Below are 21,834 nucleotides of genomic sequence, written 5' to 3' on the forward strand. Positions count from 1 at the left end.
TCTGTGAGGCACTAAGAGAACGTGACACCGCACCGGGCCGTGGGATGTCCTACGTGTTGCTCCTGGAGAGCTTTAGCCTCCCAGGAGCAGCCGTGCTGGCCCTGCACACAGAGCAGGATGAGTTGGGTGGTTCAGTTCCTGCCAGGTGCCTGGTGAGGGCTTTGAGATTTCGCTACTCCAAAGGAAGCTGCATATTCGCTTCCCTGCGCTGCCTCTTTCATATCTTCACATCATGCAATTTGCACGTATTTTTGACTACGCCCAGGCCAATTTTGCCAAAAACGTTTTTGGAGCTGTGTAGCTGTATCCAAGGCACTCACTAGGGTGCAGACAGTGGCAGTGTTTGAAGGGGACATTCCTAATTATCATATTCCTGCCATCCCTTCTATCCTGCAGGAGAAGAAAAGGAGCTTCCAACTCCAAAAACTACATTTTTGGCAATAGGGCATGAAATTCTGCCCAGAGGTGGTGCTGGCTCATGGGCAGCTCCCGCGCTCCGCGTCGCTCGGAGCGGGGCCCTGCGCGGGAGCCGGCGGCTGCTCCGCACAGCCGGCCGGCACGGCAGCACGTTCCCAAGCCTCTGCTCTTGGTGGCATCTGCAGATGCTGCCAAGTTTGTTCCCTCGTCACCTTCTGCTTCCCACGCTGGCCTGCCAAATAGCAAAGGTCCAACTCACAAAGCAACTTAATGTGTCAACAGCTCACAGCTAGGACCACAGTGATTCAGTAAAACTCCGCAGTACCACAGGGGAAACCTGTGCTTCTCTTTTCAGATTATAGCCTACCTCATGAATTAAGGTTCTTATCAAGGTTTTCAAGGTTATTTGAGGCTTTTGTCTTCTGGTATAAGCAGGATTAGATAAAGTCTGTGCTACTGATTTCACAATTCCAGTGTGGCTTTAGGCAATCAAATGCAAAAAAATTAATGAGTTAATAAGAAAAATGACTGTCATAACATAATGCTTGTTTTAAAACTAGGTTCAACAAAATACATTTTCTTTCATCAAATCTCCATTTCTTGTAGGGTTCTGGGTTTAGAGCCCTGAATGTATCCTGCCACAGAGCAAAGGGGCAGCTGAAGCCTGCAGGTTTCCGAAAAACAGACTGGGAAATGCACTGCTTGGAAGAGCCTGCGAAAAGGCCCGTCAAGGTCAGCTCTGTAGCCATGAACATTTGTATCTTTGTCCTTAAATAACAGGGTTAAAAACCTTTCCGAGAACGGCAGTGCAGTATGTGACTCTCAGAGCAGTGAACAGAGCTGTTTAGAAATCCAGGGAAACACGCTGCCCAGATTTCTATACCTTTCATGTTTGGCATGAGCTCACAGCTATGAATTATCTATAGCCCTGTGCTAATGTTTCTGATGTACCTTTCTACGTGGGTCCCAGCTAATTGATCATAACCTGCCAAGGGCAGAGACAAAGACGCACTTGTTCCTTTGTTCCTCAAGTACTCACCTACTGCGTTAATTGTTCTTTGACAACCTTTCAAAAGAGAGAAATAAATTATATAGCTACTATTACTAATACCATTGATAAGCTCTTCTTTGAAGGGAGAAGTACACATGTTTTTCTGGAAAAAATAATCTAATGGGGCACCAATATTCTGGCAAGGGCTGAGAGGAGGAAGATGTGAGAGCCTGGCTGGGCGCTCGCTCGGGGCACGATGCCGCTTGCAGCGCGTTTGCTTCGTGACAGCTCCAGAAAATGTGTGTGACAAGAAGCTAATAACTGCTGCTTGCTCAGCACATGACTTTAAGTGATTTTGGAAACAAAGCAGAAGAATTATTGTTATTAGAAGTTGAAAAATAGAAAAGCATCTTGGTTAAACGTTGTAGGCTAAGTTTCCATATGGTGTGATCTGAAAAGGGGAAGAGTTTGGAAGTCTTTGGAAAATCCTCTGGCCCTGGCTGCCTAACTGCCTTGTTACTTTCATGTTCCCTTTCCTCAGATGAGTGTTTGAATAGGGAACCTGTATTTAAGACATCTTCTACTTTGATGTTAACTAGGTGGGATCACTTGTCTTCCTTGACTGCCAGTGCATTACTCTTTCTTATTACTTATTACACTCCTACATGCTGTCAATTTTAAAAAGCCTTAAAAGATGAGTCAGATATTAAAAGCAATCAGTGTTTTTCTCTCCTTTTTCTCAATAGACAGAAGACCATAAGTTCAAAGATATTTACAATTAGACATGTTAAAACACAAGTAGGTACCTAATAAATATTCAAAAACACGTTTATGTCCAACTGTCTTTGAAATCATTGAGAAACACATTTAAAAGCAGTAATATCTACTGCTTCCTACAATTAGCATAGTATATTTCCTTTCATTTTATTCATCTAAATCATTTGAATTCCACAGAATTAGGAAACTTACATGTCTTATTTTTGTAAAGAGTGTTTTTAGCCCTTGGATATCCAGTAAGAGTTCTTTGTTGAAAGCATCTGCATGCTGTCATTAGTGACAGGTAGATGTTCTGTAACTGACTAGGAAAGAAATTATTGAAAATTAAACTACATCTCCAGAGCATGTTTTTTTTTTAGTTCTTAGTTGGAAAAAACTTAATGCATCGTAGTTTAATGCAACTACTTTGCCTTCCAGAAAGCAATTTGGAAGCTTAATGCCTAGGCAGAAAAGCAAGCCAAAGAAAACACTTTGTCATCCTTCATTTTGTCCGTTGAAGTTCCTTCATAAACATATCCCCGTGCCTCACATCACATCACAGCTCCTAATCGCGGGTCACCACCATTCCCGCCGGGGTCACAGACCTTCCGTCGCAGCGGGCAGGAGAGCTTGTCCAAAGGGAAACGAAACCGAGTCCTGGCTCTTGCGGCAGCCTGGCCAGGTCACTCTTCGTACAACAGCAGAACAGAAGATGGTCCAATTCCAAATCTCATATTACTTATTTATTAATGCTTCTATACATTGTAACTCTAAATTGAGTGTAGATCATGAAATTCTCATTGAGTAAACTGGGACTGCTGTTACCACCCTGTACCTTTGTATTTTCTGTGCAAGTAAAGCACAGGGAAGAGCTCCTAATGACTGCAGAGGAAGCTACAGCAGACCTGAGCCTTTCTGTCTCTGTCAGGCTCCTTCCATCAGCTCCTCCTTAATGCTCTTTCCAATGCCGAAAGAAAAACCTTCTTGCAGAGCAACAGAGCCACTTTGTCCCCCAGAATGCTCATCTGGGGGACATTTAATTCCTCATTTAGTTCCTGTCCCAGATCCTCTGCTGGCTTTATGTCCAGGACTCAATTTTATATATTTCATCTGCCTTCCTGCCTCTTTCAGGACTGAAAGCTGTTAGGCTGGTTAGGGCAGCTGGTTAGGGCAGTTTAAACATACACCAACATAGCCATGTGCTCTTATTCTCCTGTATTTAAGATATCCAAAACTTTACCTATCACTACCTGCAATTAAAATGGAGAAATCAAATAATAGCAGCATAGGAGCTCACACGGGCCCTCCACTGAGCACAAAAGACTCTCCAGAGAAAAGCAACTAGAGCCCCTTTTGACCCTTCTTCTCTTCCTCACTTATAAAACATGTCTATAGATGCTTTAGCTGGGGCTTTTCCTGAGATCTCAGAGATCCTCATCTGCAAACAGACAGTTTCTTTTCAAAATCTATACTATATAGCCTAGGGAATGTTCAGATACATTTTTTTTTCAGATACAAGGTATATGTGGTTCAGATTATATTGTAGAACTCAGAAGTCACCAAATTCAGGCTACTCAACCAGCTGAAAGGAATAGCATATTTTGATATCATCGGTATCAAACAGTCTCTGCAATCTGTGTTCTAGATAAAACAGACTAAGAAAGTGAAAAATTAGAACAAACTGGAAAGTGCAGAAACTAACCCAGGTGGTTGCATGTGACATGTCAGTAGTTTCTGAATACTGTCCATAAAGCAGAAGTAGATAATAATGATGTAGTTCAACCAATCAGGTAGCTTACCTTGCATAACTGTGTCTTCATCTCGTAGTATGCAATCACAGGTTTTGTTGCTTGGCAATAGCTCTCAATTCCTTCCTTGGTAGTTTCAGCACTATCAAAGTGGTGCCCACTCTGTCTCATCAGAAGGCGACTGCTCATGGTTTCTGCAGAGCAGTCCAGGCAGAACACGAGTTTTGGTTCCCCAATCTACAAAGAAAAATAGTTAAGTATTCAAGCAATGGGCCTGCCATAATCTAGTCTTGTTTATGAATCCTGTTTTGTTTATAAAACTTTAAAAACAATAAGAGAGTCATTTAAAAATAAAAGAGTCATCACGTAAATTAGTAACAAATTACTTCCTTATTTGTCTAGACAGAAATTAAGCTTATTAAAAAACACCTTTTATTGTAGCAGCACTTAGTGATCCCAGTGTTCAATATTAATGCTTAAGTGTGCTGTACAGGTACAGAAAAGAAGACATTATAGGAAAAAAAAGGCTTTTTGTCTGAAGATCATCTATTTGTTCACTATTTGCTATTGTTTGATAAGAGCTTGATTGCAAACAACATTGAAGTGTTGGAACTCTTCACACAATTATTTTTCTAACCTTTGCCTCCACTTGTTTAATCTGTGAGAAGTGTATTTTTCATTCAGGGGCTGTCAAACCAGAGCTTACAGAGCTTCAGGAGCAAATACAAGGAACTGTTAAAGTTCAAATTAAACCGGGCCTTTCCTCAAGTCATATGAGTAGCACAGCTCTTTGTTAACAACTACGATGCTTTTTTTGCGCATCATGTGGATACAGGGCATTATTCATTTGCATTTTGCAACCATTAACTCATAAAGTTTAATGTCTTTTTATCCACTTATAATGTAGGAAGAACTTCTGAACACTCTTCAAAAGGAACTGGGGAGCATTAACCCAACGACTCATTAAAAACAAACAAACCCCCCCAAACTTTGCAGACTTCCTGAGCAGCCTGGAGCCAAGTTCAGTCAGGGAAAGCTCAAGTGGAAACAGGGATTTACAACAGAAATGGCATTAAAAGCTATCACTCTGGTTCCTTGTATTTTACTCCAAAAGCCAAAGTCAACTCAGGACTACAGGACCTTTTGCTGCCAGAGTAACATGAAGTGGCACACCTGGCAGGAAAGGTGTGATATAGTTCCTCCCTCTATACAAAATGAATGAAACCTCCAATGTCTTTTTAATAGTCTGAGTCTTCAATAAAGGAACTAACAGACCAATATTTCTGTGAATGGCTTCCATACTAACTCCTACTGCCCAATACTTTGCCCAGCTTCTGATGCCATCAGCTGTGCAAGTCTTTCAGAGTTATCAGTTATATAAAGTAACTACAGGTTCAGGAGAAAACAGATGATTCATTAAAGGTTTATTACCTTTTAAGCTTGTATAGGACATTTGTGGAATGTAATACTGTAGCATAAACAGTCAGCTACTTCCTCCTAATTCACCAATTCTTTTCTCATAAACCCTGCCAAGTTCATTCCTGGAACTTATTTAGAGCATTTTCTGACGGTTAAGAAACTGACAGCTGAGAATTCTCAGTAGGTCTTAGCACATACTGAGGAAATCAATAACTCTGTGAACTGTAGCACGCTCACTTGCAAAATGCTCTTTTTATGGGTTTCTCACATGTTACTCACCACAAAAATGTTATCTCTGTTTTGCTCATTTCAAAGCAGCAGTAAGTTTCGGCAGACCTTGCTCAATGGTCAGAGATTAACTATGATGACACAGACCTTCACACACCTACATCAGACAGTGCTTCGTGAGCTTTTGATGAGAAGTACAGAACTCAGTCAAGAGATCTGGTAATTCACTAGAATTAAAAACTGATTCTAAAAAATGAGGCTTTCTACTAACTGAGAATGGTCACACTTTGCATTAAATCTGGCTAGAATCAGCCTTTACTTCTCCTGGTATCACAGAGCCTGTGCAGGTGAGGACACAAGCTCTAGTCACGACATTGATAAGGTGCCAAAGCCTCTGTGATTAGCAGCAAAACTCCGTTCTTTTGGCTGTCAGATTGACCCTATAAGCCACCCCTGCAGTCTGTGAAAGATGCAGACCCAAGCAGCATCGCAAGAACAGGAGGGGTAATATTTAGTATTACTACTACATGGTCACCTTGTTTTCAAACTCTTCTGCTTCTTTCAGGTCACGGGGATACCCATCAATCAGAAATCCTTTTGTGTCCCCTAAACTGGAAACCATAGCTTCCTTCAGGAGCTCTAGGACAATACCCTGCATTGAAAAGAAAGGCAGTTAGTTGGTTAATTAATAAGAAAGATTGGGATTATTTTTTGTTACACTGACTTCAGTCCTACATCCTTGGGAACTACTCCAATCTGCTTCACTGAAAGCAGGTCCCGTGGGTGCAGGTGTTTTTCTTTGGTTGCAGGACACACAACCCCTCTTCCTTTTGGGAGCAGCTATGCTATAAAGACCTAGTGTTGCAACCCACCCAAGAGTTCCCAAACTCTTGGGCTTCAGAGGGCTGAGAATATTTTGCATTTTCAAAATGAATGTTAATACCTATCAAACTTTTGGACAATGCTGGAGCATTTTTCAATCTGATTGTATTTTGGCATATCACTGATATACTTTTTAACGGGAAGTGATAAGGGAATGTGTGTGATTAAAGCAGTTAAAATCCAGCATTTCCTGTTATCTTTCATTAATAAAAACATCCCTGATCCCTTTGCGCTTGCTAAAGACTCACTAAGAATTCAGGCTTTGGACTTGTCTTAAAAGTCAAGCTCAGCTGAGAACAACAGTCTCTCTCTGCATAATCTCTATTAAACTGGGATGTCAACCAGCTCTGCGGGGAATCACTGCGGGTCCTGTAAATTAGAAGAGCTGCCAGGAGGACTAGCTTTGAATCTGAATGTGAAGCTATAAAAAGGACATAAAGTTTCTGTTTCCTGCACTTGTGACTGTGATTTTTGCAGTGCACAGTGTAGCATCTGTCTCACTCTACTCAGTGATTAATCCATATTGTTTAAAGGAATCTGAAACATTGAAATCCAGCAGCATAGAAAGGGGAAGCATGTGCCATAAATCCAGAAGTGAGAAAATTTCTCCCTCAGCTTGCAGACCGTTTCCTTGAACAGGAGACACTTATTCCACTCTTTTGGACAATCCACCTCCTACTGGTTTATTTAAGAATTAGGACCCTCAAATAAAGCTGTAGCTTACTCCAGGCACTGGTTCACCACACTCCGTGATGTCTTTGATCAATTTACTTCTCTCTGATAATGATGATAACTCATTTTGGAGAAGGTCACCAGTGGACAGGTGCGTAAATCCATATTTCTTGGCTAACTGTTCACATTGACTACTTTTGCCAGAGCCAGGGCCACCTTTGTGAGGGAAAAATATCTAGAATTAGAAAAATATATAGACCTTTTCTCAAATTATAGCAACTAAGAAAATCTAAGTAAAATTATTTGACTGTCTATTATATATTTTTTTAGCAAAGACACTTAATACAGTGGAACAGGCAATATACTTCCATTCTGACACACACATTATAGAATCAAAAAAAATGAAGTCAAAGAAGCCTCAAAAGTGCAAAAGCTCTTGCAGAAGAGAATCTGCTCCTAAAAGAGAATTACCACGCAAAGGAAAGTCATTAGACAGCAGCTATCCGGGAAGCGAATTTTGTCCTTGTGAAGGAAATATTTTGTGTCCATTTTACAGAAGGGAATCTGGCAAAGGTGATGAAAGTTGTGTGTGTTATGCAGGAAGCAAGCGAGACCACAGTAACCTTTTGTGCTGTGGTAAAGATCAGAGTTACTGCCCTCGTTCCCATTCCCTTGGAGCTGGAAAGCCCTCGCCCATGTCACCACTTTGAAGGCTGCCCAACAGTCGTGCCCCAGAGCTGCTCAGTACTGAGGAGGGGCTGATTACACAACTCACTGCACTGGGCTTGTTCTCTATGCACACCAAGGGAAAGCACAAGAGCGTAACCCCCTGCCCCTCGGAACCGGCTTGGCGGTGTCTGACCAGCGCACCAAGAAGGTGCCACCCCCCGTTGTCACACATCCTGGCTGATACTGGGCCAGGAGCCAGAGAGTCACCCATGAACCAGGGCTCAGAGCACTGGGAGACACAAGGGCAAGCTGGGCCAAAGCTACTCAAGAGGTTTTTCCACTGGCTGAGGGACAGCACCTGTGACCAGCCCTGCCTGCCCAGCTGTGTCCTGTCCCATGTCCTGAGTGCAAACAGGTGCTTGTCCTGGGGTTGTCCTCAGATCCTGGTATATGGGCATGAACCAGAGCCAGCCTTTCCCGAACCCTTCAAAATGCTGCATGAATTTCATCTTCCCCTGACGTTTGCCTGTCTGTACCATGGACCCAAGCAGCCCCCGCAGGCTGCTGCACTGATGGGTGTAGGCAGTTCCTGTGAGCTGGAGAAGGCTCTTTCTCCTCGATCAACCTTGTGTGGTGGAGACTGCTGGAGCAGCAAGAGGAGAGGTGAGGGGTGGCCATCGCAGGAGGTGGTGGGAGGTCTGGGTGGCATGTAGGTGATGCCCAAGTGATGGGACTTGGGGGAAATGACAAGTTCTGTAGCAGCATTTCTACATCTTCAGGTATCTGTTCAGAAGAAGCCTCGCAGTGGGAGATAATTATACCTTAGCAATGCCCAAAAATCAAATTAAATCAAATTATTAACTGTTGGGCTTTGCAAATATGAAAGCATATCTCAACTAGGTGACTTTAAGATGCTAAAAATGTGATGCAGAATAACATGATTTTTCTTTCTATTGTTTATATTTCTGTAAGTGAGTATAGGAATAAGAGTGAATTTGGCCTCGATGTCTTCTGATTTAGAAATTTCCTCCAACACTTGCATTCAGTTAAGAAATGGATTGCGCCAAGCAAAAACCTTCAGGGAAGTTATAGCATTGTAGCTGAAAATAGGTCATACGATAGAAGCAAAAAAACAAAGGCTTTGTCTAGTGTCACCTTGAGTCTCTTATTTCCATTTCACAAAGATAATTGTGTGGTGTGACAATCACGTTTGAGCCACTATTTTTTTAGCCAGAAACATTTTTGTCACAATCTCATTTTCTTTTCCAAAAAAGGCTTTTCTATGTAAATTGCATGTTGTTTTTCTACGGCTTCAATTTAAAAAAAAAAAAAAAAAAAACACCCTTTGTAGCCATTGGAAGAAAATGAGCAATAAATAAGAGTGGAGGTAGATGTATAGAAATAGATGAAATGTAATGAGTGTTAATATCTTCAATGGCAAGTAACTCAACTTCTGGATTCTTTTAGGATTCTGGATTAGTAGGTTTGAGTGTGCATGTTTTGATTTATGCACTCTGCTTTCTGGCCTGGAACATACAGTAGTAATTTCATCCTACCTATTTGTGTGTACAGAAAGAAAATGCAGCTATCGAGGTTCCTTTACTCCACTTACATAATCGCTTATCTTTTGAATGTAGCACCAAAGTAGAAATTCCGTGGTGACCCTTCATATATTAAATAAAGCTTAATGTCTTCTTAGAAATGACAATACAAGGACAATTTTTAAATTCTGTTTAGCAACCAATCAGATAAATGTGTCATAGAGACATATCAATTTTTCTGAAAATTTATCTGTTAGTATTTTAAAAGAGAATGGTGAGCCTCTTAAAGAAGAAAAGACATAATTGAATAACAGGTGCTGAAAAGCAGTAACTTTTGCCTTAAAACTACTGACTTTATGGACATTACTTTTAATTTAGTTTTACTCAATGTGCAGCAAAGCTTTGCAAATGTATGACCCACTTCACAAAATCTTTTTCTTTCTCATCAGCAAATGAGATTTCCAAAAAGGCTAAGCAAGAATTGTGAAGAGCCTGAATGCTCCTAAGGGACTCTGTAGTACCCAGGACTTAACATGCACTCGGCACTTGTGCCAGTATTAATTTATGTGTTAAAAGTTCGAGTCTTAGTTAATGCCTTATCTCAGTCTGAAGGCTAGTATTTAATGTGACTGATAAAGAGCTGCCTAGGTGGGAGAGCATGTGAAACTGCATTTTCTTACTAGTTAGATACTTCCTTCCTGTTCAGTGAGTAGACTCGTAGGACCAGTGCAGAAGCACCCTTAGCTGCAAGTTAGCCCTGCAGTAGGGAGGCTGATTATTAATTTGTGCCATTGCAAAATTTGTATTTCATCATTTTGGAGGGTCTTGTTATTAAATCTATGTACTTTTCTAAAAAATGTGATGTTAGTAAAGACCTAAATAATTAAACTGAAGAAGCTTTGAAGAAGCTTTTGTTCATTATCCTAACAAAAGCTTGCGCAAAAACATCTTTAGTAAAGAAGTCTTTGCTGCTATTTTATTACACTTTTTTTTTTTTTTTCTCAAATAGAAAAAACTTGAAGCCTTGAAAAAAGTAGTTAGGTTTCCATAATGGGACAATTGTTAGAAGGAAAATATTCCCCTGCTTTTGTTGTGCAGGCATTACATTCTTTGAGAACACTGACGTTTTTTGTGCGCATGCTATCGTCTCTTTCTCTGCCTACATATATCTTTGGAAAAAGCTCGCCCATTAACCAGCAACAAACTGAACGATGGTAACTTGTCCTTCAGATATAATCACCTTCTTTGACTTTCATGAAGATTTAAAAAAAGGCCTAGAAAATTCCTAGGAAAAATACGAATCTGTAGTGACCTGTAGGAGAGTGCAAAATGAGTATGTGGAGGTGACCCTGTCCATCCATGTATGTGGGTGGTGGGGTGTGTGTGTGTGTGTTTTTAAACAAGTGAGAGGTTTTACATGGCAGGTTATGTGGGCCCTGCCAACCCCAGGGGAGCAGACTGCACAGCTCCTTAATCCATGCAAAAGTAAAGGATAAGCAGAACATACTCTGTGCATTTTCTGTTTCTTAGGCAGAATAAGCTGGAGCAGAGAGCAAAAAGGTGGATTTGCAATGATCAAAAAAGAAACCAAAACAATAACAACAAAAATTCTACTTGGCTTTGGGATGCATTTTGCTAATAACAAAAGTGTGAATCCTGGCTCACAGGCTTGTGCACAGAGTCTGACTATCAGCAGTTCTGGGGTGCCCATTATACTACACTTAACAATTCTAGCATTCTTAGCACTTGAAGTTTAATTTATTATGAAGTTGCATTCAGGAAATGGGCATACTGCTGACATATCACTCAGCTTATTCTTGAGAAACAGGTGCTTTCCGTGTTCCTTTGTGCTTTATGGTGCACACAGTGAGCATGCATCTGGAAGCAGAGTGCTAGACAGAATATAGAAGTTGCATGCAGTTGTGCATGCTGATAACCCTGTAGGCAAGGCTGGCTCAAAATGCCTCCCTCGGCATGGGCACCCCTTCCTGAGGGCTGATCCAGCTGCCTGTGAAACGGCGTAAGGAGAACTTCTGGTAAACAACTTATTGGCAGCGAGGCTGACTTAAGTTGTCTGTCATCTTCCCCCATTTAAATATTCATTGCACAAATGCCTCACAGAGGGCAGTTCCAGGGGAGAAAATGAGTGGTCTTGGTGGGCGGGAGACATGACAACCACCCAGGCAGCACTTTTGGATGTTTCGCTGCAGTCTGCATTAAATCAGTGAAATATCTGAGGTTAAGAAATCAATTTCCTTGCATCCCTGCTTTCCCTCCTGGACTGAAACCCTACCAAACTACAAAAAAACTACGAGTTTGTGAGGTGATTTAAATGGACTGCTCTTCTTTAGAGCACAACATCACAAGCAGACGGATTAAAGATTTCAGAGGTGGCTGGGATGGCCATGGGAGCAAGGAGGGACAGGGACAAGCGAAGCAGTGCGTGCACTGGCTTTGCTTTCTGGAGTATTAACCAAGTAGATCTTTAGGCAAACACAGGCAGTAGATAAGAACGGTAGATGCAGGCAGACTGGACTGTCTCAATTTTGGAATTTGCCAAATCTTAAAGTTCATCATATGCCAAATATTGTGAATAATTACATAAACTGTCAACAACAGGATTTACAAGGCAGTCCCAACACACACTTTTAAATGTTTCATTTTTTTGACATTGTTTTTTAATTCTTACCATCCTTGTGTTATGGAAAAGTGCTTGCAGATGCTGCATTGCAACTGGACAACACAGTTTCAGAAGTCAGAGCTTGGGATTGTGGAGATTTTTCTAAAGAATTGGTTTGGCAATTTTCTCAATATTACTGGGATTATTTATAGAAGTAAAAATAAGAAATAAGCTCTTCAGAATTAGTCATTTGTCATATTTGCTCAAATGTCAATAGCACTAAAATATTAAAATATCTGGAAATGATGCTGCTACCTAAGTAATCTGGTTAAATTATCTCTGCTGCTTTCCTGTCTGGATAAAATATTTATATTGTTGTTTAATTAATACATTTTGATTGTTATTCCAATTCTTATATTAGCTCTAATGTAAATCTTTGCTAATTATATTGCTGCTTGGAGAACCTTCAAGGGAAATGAGCAGGGGTGGGAGCTGCCTGCTTTTCCCCTCGGTCTTTTCTTATAAACACTGTCTCTGCCTGTCAGCTATGGCAGATGGTGCATTTATGTCAATTACTTGGTAAACTATTTCTTCAAATGCACAGTCTTGTATGTCTAGTTTCAAAAACCTCTTTACCATCTTACTATTTTTTCATGAATACATCTGTGTCATGAATGAATTTATTATCACACTTGAAACAGAAAACTTTGAGATACTACTTTTTCAAGCTTTTGCTGTTTCGGACAGCCTTAAAAGGAGCAGAAGAAGAGTTTTGCAAAGATCAGCCTTCATCTCTTGGCAGATAATGAAAAGCTGCTTCGCTACCTAGGCAAATGACGTGGTTTTGGCTAGTGTGTATGCTGTTGAACTTGGAATGCGTAAGGATCCAAAACTGATCCAGGCAGACTTAACTGCCTGAAAAGGCAGTAAGGAAAAGGAGCTCATGGCTGCTGAATCAGCACTAGCAAGAAACCTGTTCCTGTGGAACACTGCTTACCTTCACTACCTAGATCTAGAGAAACCAAGATCTATCAGCCAGATAGGCAATTCCCATTCCTTGGTCAAATCAAAAAAGCAAAATCTAGAAATATGTACCCTTGCTTTGCACATGTGACTTAAAGGTGGGTTTGGGTTTGTTCTGTCCTTTAAAAGCTTCTATTTTTGACAAGAACCCAATTTTTGCAGAAAACAATGTTTTGCATTGAAACATGTTCTGTGTTCCAAGGGAACTGGGTTTTTTGATAAAAATATACTTTTTTATGCTCCTATAAAGCATTTATTACAAATCTGAGATGGATTTATTAGCAAAAGTACATTCAGAAGAGGTGAGTTTTGAGTATTAAGATTTGAGTATTAGAAAAATGATTAATGGGTGGTCTATAAAATTTTCTATTTGGAAATTAAAATCCACCTGTTAAAAATGAAGAAACAATAAATGGTTTAGAGGTTCTTTAACCCTCTTGACATTTTTAGTGTTTTTTTTTTTTAATCTAGCTGCTCGTAGAAACATAAACATAACTTTAAGAGAAGCCAAGAGTGAACTGTTCAGAAATCCTACTCAGTTTTTCAAATCTATCACATAGAACATAGGTTCTCAATAAATTGAGCATATTACTATTTGCTATAGGAGGATGAGTTAGAAGTACAAGACATAAACGTGCATCTCGGTACATTTCTTTCAATGTCTCATGAACTCCAAGCTTCCGTTCATTTATTTTCAGAAGTCACATTTTCTCTTGGGAAAAGAACTCACAAAATGTATATGTACATGTCTGTGCATCTCTTCTTAGGCCCTAGGAAATCTACTGCTCTTTGAAATATTGTAAAGTCATTCCGAAAATCTCTGCTTGATACAAAAGCAGAAATTGGATTTTCAATTGGAGCAGTTATATTTAGATTCCTACTTACCAACTACAAAAATGATATTTGACTTCCTCAGATCTTCTGGAAAATCTAAAATGAGAATAAAATCCAGTTATAATGGCTACTCATTTTAATCTTGTCTACCTTTCCCACCATGTTGGATAATATTCCCACAGTCATCTGTGTGAAATTTTTCTTTTCCTTTAAACTAGGCTTACTTTCTGCTAATGCTCTGAATTTCAAAAGGAACCGTTATCCACAAGCTTATTTTTGTTGCAGCTTTGTAGTTGTCACTGCAGATGTGATAAAAAGATTTTACTTGAAAATTAGACCTTGCATAAGCACACCAGTTTAAAAATAAATAACATCAATAAAAAATGAGAAGCAGATGCATCTTGAAGTAATAATGTGTCTCCTGAGCAATTATATCTTTGAATAGACAATTGAATTAAAATAGATACAGAAGTGTGGTCACATTCCATTAAGATTTTATATTCAGTGCATTAAATATGAGATGTCTTAAATTTTACCTTAGTCTTACTTTCGGGCATATTATATTTCAACTAAAATCCAGGTTTTACTGTCACTTTAGCACCTAAACTACTGTGCTAACTTAAGCTCTGCCTTTTACTGAAATTATATTTAAAAAAAAAAAAAAAAAACTTCTGAGTTCCAGTTATTGCCCTGATTGTTATACCAATCTTGAATGATACCTTGCAATGTCTGCTTGCATTTTATTATGGTTTTGACTTACTCACTTACAACATGTATTCATTAACTACATATATGTAAATATATATATATATATTTACTTATTGCACATAGAAATGTCTGCAAAATTTCACTATATAATTAGAAGTAAAAGTTGTTCCTTTTTCCTAGAATTTCTTATAATCTTTCATCAGTCTTTTCAATATTTACCAATTTTGGAAAACACTTTTCAGATTTAATGCTGCCTAATAATATTTTTCTAATAATTTTGGATCCACAGTATAGGACTATTTATTCATATGCCCTGAAATGATGAAATATAGTTTGACACAATCTTTTCCCTATGAATAATCTAGATTTCCTTCTATGTAATTATTCACATGTAAGTAGAATCAAAGCTTTCAAAAATAAAACACAAATTTATAGTAAAATGAAACTTACCTCCTGTGTTCTCATAACAAGAAAAACTTGACTGGTCTTCCTCCTGTTAATTAAGCAATTGATAAATTGACTTTTTTGCATAGTTTGCATTTCTTCTTATATCTTTATTTGTATGTCTTCTCCATCTTCTAACCTCTCAAGCTTAATATATCTTGAGATAGGGTTAACAGTGACACAGGAACACTGTTAATACTGTTTCACTCTGCAGAACATAAGAATGGAGAACTCAAGATAACATGAGATGATTAACTGGGCCACGCTATAACCGTGAGGAACAGCTCCGTCTGTTTCAGTTTCCAGCTGCACGGTCCTAGCCTATCATATAGGTGATGAGTGCCCTTACTGAATTGCTTCCAAAGTAAATGTGGAAAAATAAACCCTTAACACTGGAAAGGTAACATCACAGTGTGTTCTAGCTGTGAACTACAATAGAAAGATGAAGGGAGTCTTTGGTCTAAATCAATCTGAATTTGTTGACATGTAGATTTCATTGCAAGCTACAACTTGTTATGAGGGCTGCTGAATTTTTAAGAGATTACACCAGGGAAATGGGGTGCTTGATTTGTCCTCCCTTGTCCCCCTCATGCTTGGCCATTTAGAATTACTTTGTCATGTACTGTACAGTGTTGCAAACTAAGAATTATGCATGCTGGTCAGCAAGAGGGTCAGAGTAGACATTCTTTGCTCTTTTATAAATAATACATTTACATATGCTGGGCAGAGAGAAAATTACATAGTGTCAAAACATTCAGATCATCAGTACTTTAATGTAAGAGCATTGAGGGTAATACATGCGTGCTATAAGGTTATTATGCTCAGTACTAGCATATGGCTACCAAACTCTAGATCTTTGGAGCCTGTTTGAGCATCCTGCCAGCACTAGTCACGGTCAGAATAGATGCTACATGAATAGCTGAAGTGAAATGAGCAGCAGTGCTGAATAGCACAGCTAACTGCTGACCGCTCTCATGTGTGAGGCTCTTGCTCTATGTCTGCGGGTTCCTCATTATGTTCCTGTTATCACAGAAAGACAAGTACTCTTGGTTACAGGCTGAAGTACCATTACATGGATGGGATGGAACACACTCATTTTTGATTCATTGTAATTCTCAGCCTATTATCATGTAGCAGTAGGGCTTCTAACTGAAAAAATAAACAATTGAATTTGCAAAGTTTGCAGAAGAGTTATTCAAAAATGAGAGAATGATTTCTTCTCTACTATTTCACCTGTAGCATAGGTGATATTTTTTTAATCCTGCATATGTACGGGTATGCATTTATTTTTCTTTTTTCTATTTTTTTAGTGCCATAATATAATAGACTTTTTGATCCTGCAAAATGTGTTACATAGCAAAGGCCTGACTTTTAGATTATGTTTCTTATTGTGTCTTTGAAGGTTTACAAATCTAAGTATCTTTAGGCAACAAAATGTAAGTTTAAGTCAAGGTTTCTTTCAAAAATCACGATCACATTTACAAAACTACATTATGTTCAGATGAAAGCAGCATTACTTCTACCCTTTCAAATAATGCTCTGTTATCCTCTTTAATCAAAGAATAAAATTGCATCAGTAATCCTGGTGGGCTGCTCAGAGCAGCAAGTGATAATATGGGGAAGTTTACATCTGGAGCAGCTATAACATTTTAGGAGTTAAACATGTAAAAAATAGAGATGTGTAGCTAAATAAGCTATTTGCATTTTTTTATTTGGCAAGCCACAATCAGGCTCACCTAAGGATGAGATTATGAAAGGCTATTAGAGTTCTTTTTAACTGCCATTTAGGCAGTTAAGGCCTAAAGTTCTTTTTTCAGAATTTTCGGATATGTTTCATTTTTTAAAAACCACTTAAGAACATTGCTTCATGTGAATGGCACTACTGTCCCACTGAAAGCATCTTCCAAAATAAGTTTTATCATATTTCAGGGAATTTAAGTCATTCTACAAAACTTGCTTGCACAGAATCCAGCAATAATGAGAGATCCTGGACTCTAGGGAAGCTGTGAGGAGAAGTTAGGAGGAGTAAACTAGAAAAGAACTATAATGATCCTGGTTTTGATGCTAATGTATTCATTTGTGCCTGGTTTTCACAACTCTCTATGCAAACTGTAGTAAGAACCATTTTCCCCCTCGCTTTCCTCCCGTCTCCCCCAAGGCCCAGCCAGTTTCTCCGCTGAGCTGGTGAAGAGCTGGACGGGCTTCAGCAGCAGAACAGCTGCTGCCTTCCGGGGACAGCTGTTTCCACTGAGCTGACAGCCGGGTGAGGACAATATTTATTTTATGGGTCTTGGGCTCTGAAGAAAGGTGGGTCATCTGCCTTCCAGCTGCCTTTGAAGCCAGGTAACAGATGTACAAATATTGTTTGCAAACATATCAATTAGTGGGGCATAGCTCATGGTATAACCAACCAACCAATCTAAGCAACACACATGAATGACACAGGAAGAGATTCTTTATAGCTGCTGTCATCATTGGAAAATATAGATTAACTTCTTAACTAACTCCTTATTGCTAAATAACTGACTAGTGCTGGGTACTTTATAGACTAATGAGTTTAACTTACTGCCTATAATTGCTACAATGTGCTGAAACAGTTCTCATAATGGGATAAACTGAGGGTAAAACACTGCATATCGTAAGGAAATGATACAAAATTCTTCTAATGTTTGACCTATGCTAGTAATAAATTGGGAGAAGTCATATAAATTTAAAAAAGCAGTTTTTTTTTTTAATCTAATGGAGGGAACATCTTTGTCAGGATTTAACTGCAAGTGTCATGTGAATGTACGCTGCTTGCTGAAGGGAGAACTCTTACCCACTTGCATCCTTGTTTTTAATGTTTGTTTTGTTTTTTTTGTAATGGTACAATAAAACTCTCTTATTAGCTTGTTGCTGTTGAATATTTTACTAAAATGACTGTTAAAAGTGTCTGCTTTTTTTAATTCAGATTTTCAACTTCTGAACTTTACATGTTAGGTTTGCAAAAGGTAGATGAATCACTTTTTGTTTACCAGATTCATTTGTTTACCTGAGTCATTTCTTCTTTCTTGCTTGGTGTCAAGCAACATTTTGATTAGAAACTGAAATTCAATTAAGCTGTGCAAAAATGTCACTTAATTTAAATACCATGTCTAAGGTAACATTTGACAATTAAGGGGGGAGAAAAAGCACATTATTTCTTCAGGAGCACTCTTGTATGCCTTTGACTTTGACAACTTTGTAAAAGGAGGGAAAAATATCTTTAACCATATTTGTGAAGTGCTTAAGGAAAAAAATAAGATCATTCAGTGCTTCAGCAATATCAATGCACTTCAATATAATTGAAGATCTACAGCAGACTAAGAGAATAAAAGTGAATACAGGCTGCTTCTGCATTCTAATGCTTATTTCCTTTGTTTTAGAAAATCATATCCTTTTTTCCCTTTATTCCTTTCCTCTACAGACTGAATTCCTCACCAGAGGACCAAATGAGACTGAATTAAAAATGCAGCATGATTGTTGCTTAAAATTATGTTCAGATTTCAAGTTGAATTTGAGAATGTAAATATTCAAAGGAATGTGTCAGAGATAAATTATTTAAATGAAGACTCTGCCAAGAAACTATCTGCTGACAATTTAACTTAATGTTTAATTTTTTAAAAAATGCAACATATGAAAATGCAACTAATAGGGAATGACACGATTCATACATTGGAAGGTGGGGCAAGAACTGACTACATAGTTTAACCATAGCGATCTCCTCATCTCCTTTGATGCAGACACAGGTCTAGAATCGTTGCTTTCTTGGGATGCTGTACTAGTGTATTTATCTCTTTTCTGTTCTGAGCTATGCAGAACACTAGTACAACTCTAACATTTTATTTCTACGAAGAACTTCTGGGAATAGAGACAAGGGCATTCTTGCTATTTTATCAGAGAGGAAAGGCGACTTCTCCCAGAGAAATCATTTCTATAGAAACTGAACCAGGTTTAAGACTTAGATTTCCAGTTTCATTTTTTTTAGCTTGTATTATGTTTACTTTGAATTCTTATTCCTTAATTAAGTAGTATTACATTAAATCTCAAATGTTTGCAGATAATGCTTCTTTACCTTGTACCCTTAAAATAACTTTACTTTAGTTGTCAATGACATAAAATTTCCATTGAATAAAAATAGTCTAGGAAATCAAAAAGCAGTTTGAGACGTCCGTTAAGTATTAGGTATCATTTAGGTATATGTAATTTGTCTGCTTAAGCATAGCCCAGTGTGTTTACAACTGGATTAAACAGGCATATCTCTAATCATAGAGAATAGTTTTTCAGATTACAGATATAGTTATAAAACTACGTATAAAAACATAATCAGTGAGTGATTAATCACTTAACCCCTGCACATGCACTATGCTTTCATTCAGCCTGTGAGATGTAAAGGCCCCAAGCAAGATCACCACGCAAAGTTCAATATCAGAATGAAAATACTGTGGCTTGTCAAATCTTATCTGTGGAATTTGTCAGTGTCCTCTCACTGAGTGAATGTTTGGTTTTGATGAGATGCACTGCGCTAGTTGCAGGTTTTATGTAGGACAATGGTCCCCGGGAAAGGATTTTATGAACCATGCAGTTGCTTGCCATTAAATTTGATCTATGATTCAAATCATTTTTTGAGGCTGTGCCGCTTTCTGCAAGCTGAGTGTTGAAGTGTGCCCCTGGAAAGCGCTCTGCCCTGGTCCGGAGCTAATGAACATGTGCAAGTAAGCGAAGTCACAAGGAATAAACGAGTGCATTTAGACATCAAGGCTTTTCTTTTCCCAGCAGGCATATCTTCTTAAGCAGTTCATACCACTCGGCACAGTGGAAATACTGGTGTCAGAAGGGACTAACTGTAATTAAGATGAGGGCTGGGTAGCACTATTTATGATGACTGTTTGTTTGGAGAGCCTAGTATCTGGAGTGCAAGTCATGTTTAAAAAAATAATTTTGTAATTGCAGCACAAAACACTAATAGATTATATAGATGCCTATGGTTCCCTTTTACTAGGGCTTCTAGCAAAGACAAGAGTCCATATCTTTTTTCAAATTAAATCTTATTGTCAGTTCTCGAAAGAGCACAAATCAATAGCAATACAGAGATGGAAAATAAGTTGTTTTAAACACCTATAAACCAAGATCATGTATATCTGACTCATAAGCATATGAAAGGGTTTTTGGTTTGTTGGTTGGGGTTTTCTTGAGATTTTTCTCTTTTGTCTCTTAATAGTATACATGAGAGTACTTATAGTACTCTCTGAGTATAGTAATCAAATAGTGTTGAGAGGGGGAAAATTACCATCTCTTTGTAGTGGAGGGGTTTAGGTTTTCTGCTAACTTCTGTAGCCTTTTAATGGCTAAAAATACACATATGATTACTAAGCAAGAAATCAAAGCAAATCTTATTCATATTGATTTAAAGACATTATCATGCCAGAGGAAAAAAAAAATGTCCTCTTAAGGACCATCCAATTGTCCTCTAAGGGCCATTTTGCTTATCAAGAGATGCAATAAGAATACCCTTGTCAACAGGGTAGCAGCTTTTTGCATGACCAGAGCAGCACAGAAGCCTTCTGGTAAATTGGACATTTCATTTGCAGTTTTTATATTGGATTAAAAGGCTGGACTAGATTGATCAGCATTATATCAGATTTGAGGAACTGATGTCTGTGGAAGTATTTTATTTTATTTTTTTGTTTTTTAACATTGTTGTGATTTGAAGAAACTCTAGTTCTGAATAATATTTTGGACTCACTGCAAGACTGCCTAAATACCTATGACAGAAACGTAAGCTATTCCACATTTCCATGCATAGTTATTGTCTGTTGTCCATTCCCAAATACTGTCACATACAATTCGGAGCTATGGATCAGTAATCTACTGTTATAAAATATACCCAATATCTCGGAGTTTCTCCACAGAAGTAATTACTATATTTTCAGCTGGTATTCCTCTTCTCTGTGCGTAGTATTTACGCAGCGTGGTAGAAATTCTCCTGGGGGCTTCCTGTTACATCAAGCCGGCGCAGCAGAGCAAAGTGCAGCAGGGAACAGTACAGTGCATTTCAACTGCAAACGCAAAGTGCTGCTTAGCTCCTGTGTTCAGATCACTAACGACAGTGCTAATGAAGGCGTCCCTCAAATCTTACACCATTTGCACTGTGCCTGCTCTGAACTATTACGTTATTGCTTAACATGGCCTGCTAAAGGCTGGAATTCGATTCCTTTTTTTATTTTAGATGGAAAAAGCTATTTTGCAAAACAGTTTGAGTTAAATTTCCAATCCGTCTCTGGCACAAAATACAAACACTTTGTTAAGATTCAACTAGTGAAATTTGGAAATTCCATATTTTGGAAGAACTCAAAAGTTCAATTTTTTTCTTTTCTTCTCATATAAAACACTAGTATGTACTCGGATTAGCCTGCAAATGTGACAGGCCTTATCATTATTTTTAAATGAGGGAAATCATCAGAAGACTTTATGCAAAGAAAAATCTTATTTTACTGTAATAATGTGGAAGGACTACAGCACAGGGGGAACACAAAAAGACTAAATTCTGAGGCTGGGTTGATAATCATGAAAATGTGGAAAAATAAATATCAACAGAAAAACAATGAGATAAGAGGAAAAGCAAAGGCAGAGTGGGCAAAATCCAAACACAAATGTTAAGTAGAAATGGTAAAGTGAAAAGCTCTTGAATATGAACAAGATGTTCCTGACTCTCATACAATTTTTCCTAGCCTAAAGGAGACTAAGGCCCACTAAAAGCAATATAAAGCATAAGCAGGGAATTCAACTTGCATGGGTAAGGCTAGTAATTCTGCAGATATGTATAACAACTAATTTTTAAGGTTCTCCATTTGATTAAAGAAG

The 21,834-nt window shown here is 38.5% G+C and overlaps 1 protein-coding gene across 1 annotated transcript in view; it reads right to left on the reverse strand.

Annotated features, from left to right (window-relative positions):
- Window positions 1–21,834, reverse strand: part of AK5 (adenylate kinase 5) — a 75,365-nt gene that overhangs the window by 852 nt on the left and 52,679 nt on the right. Inside the window, exons 9-13 of the mRNA XM_088526087.1 lie at window positions 14,959–15,001; window positions 13,852–13,896; window positions 7,166–7,329; window positions 6,095–6,211; window positions 3,964–4,149 (exon numbers count right to left, since the gene is read on the reverse strand). Of these exons, the coding sequence (XP_088382213.1) occupies window positions 3,964–4,149; window positions 6,095–6,211; window positions 7,166–7,329; window positions 13,852–13,896; window positions 14,959–15,001 (555 nt within the window). The remainder of the gene's footprint in view (window positions 1–3,963; window positions 4,150–6,094; window positions 6,212–7,165; window positions 7,330–13,851; window positions 13,897–14,958; window positions 15,002–21,834) is intronic.

The sequence above is a fragment of the Tinamus guttatus genome, unplaced genomic scaffold (assembly GCF_059628265.1).
Source record: "Tinamus guttatus ecotype Peru unplaced genomic scaffold, ASM5962826v1 Tinamus_guttatus_pri_ptg000242l, whole genome shotgun sequence".
NCBI classification, from domain to species: Eukaryota; Metazoa; Chordata; class Aves; order Tinamiformes; family Tinamidae; genus Tinamus; species Tinamus guttatus.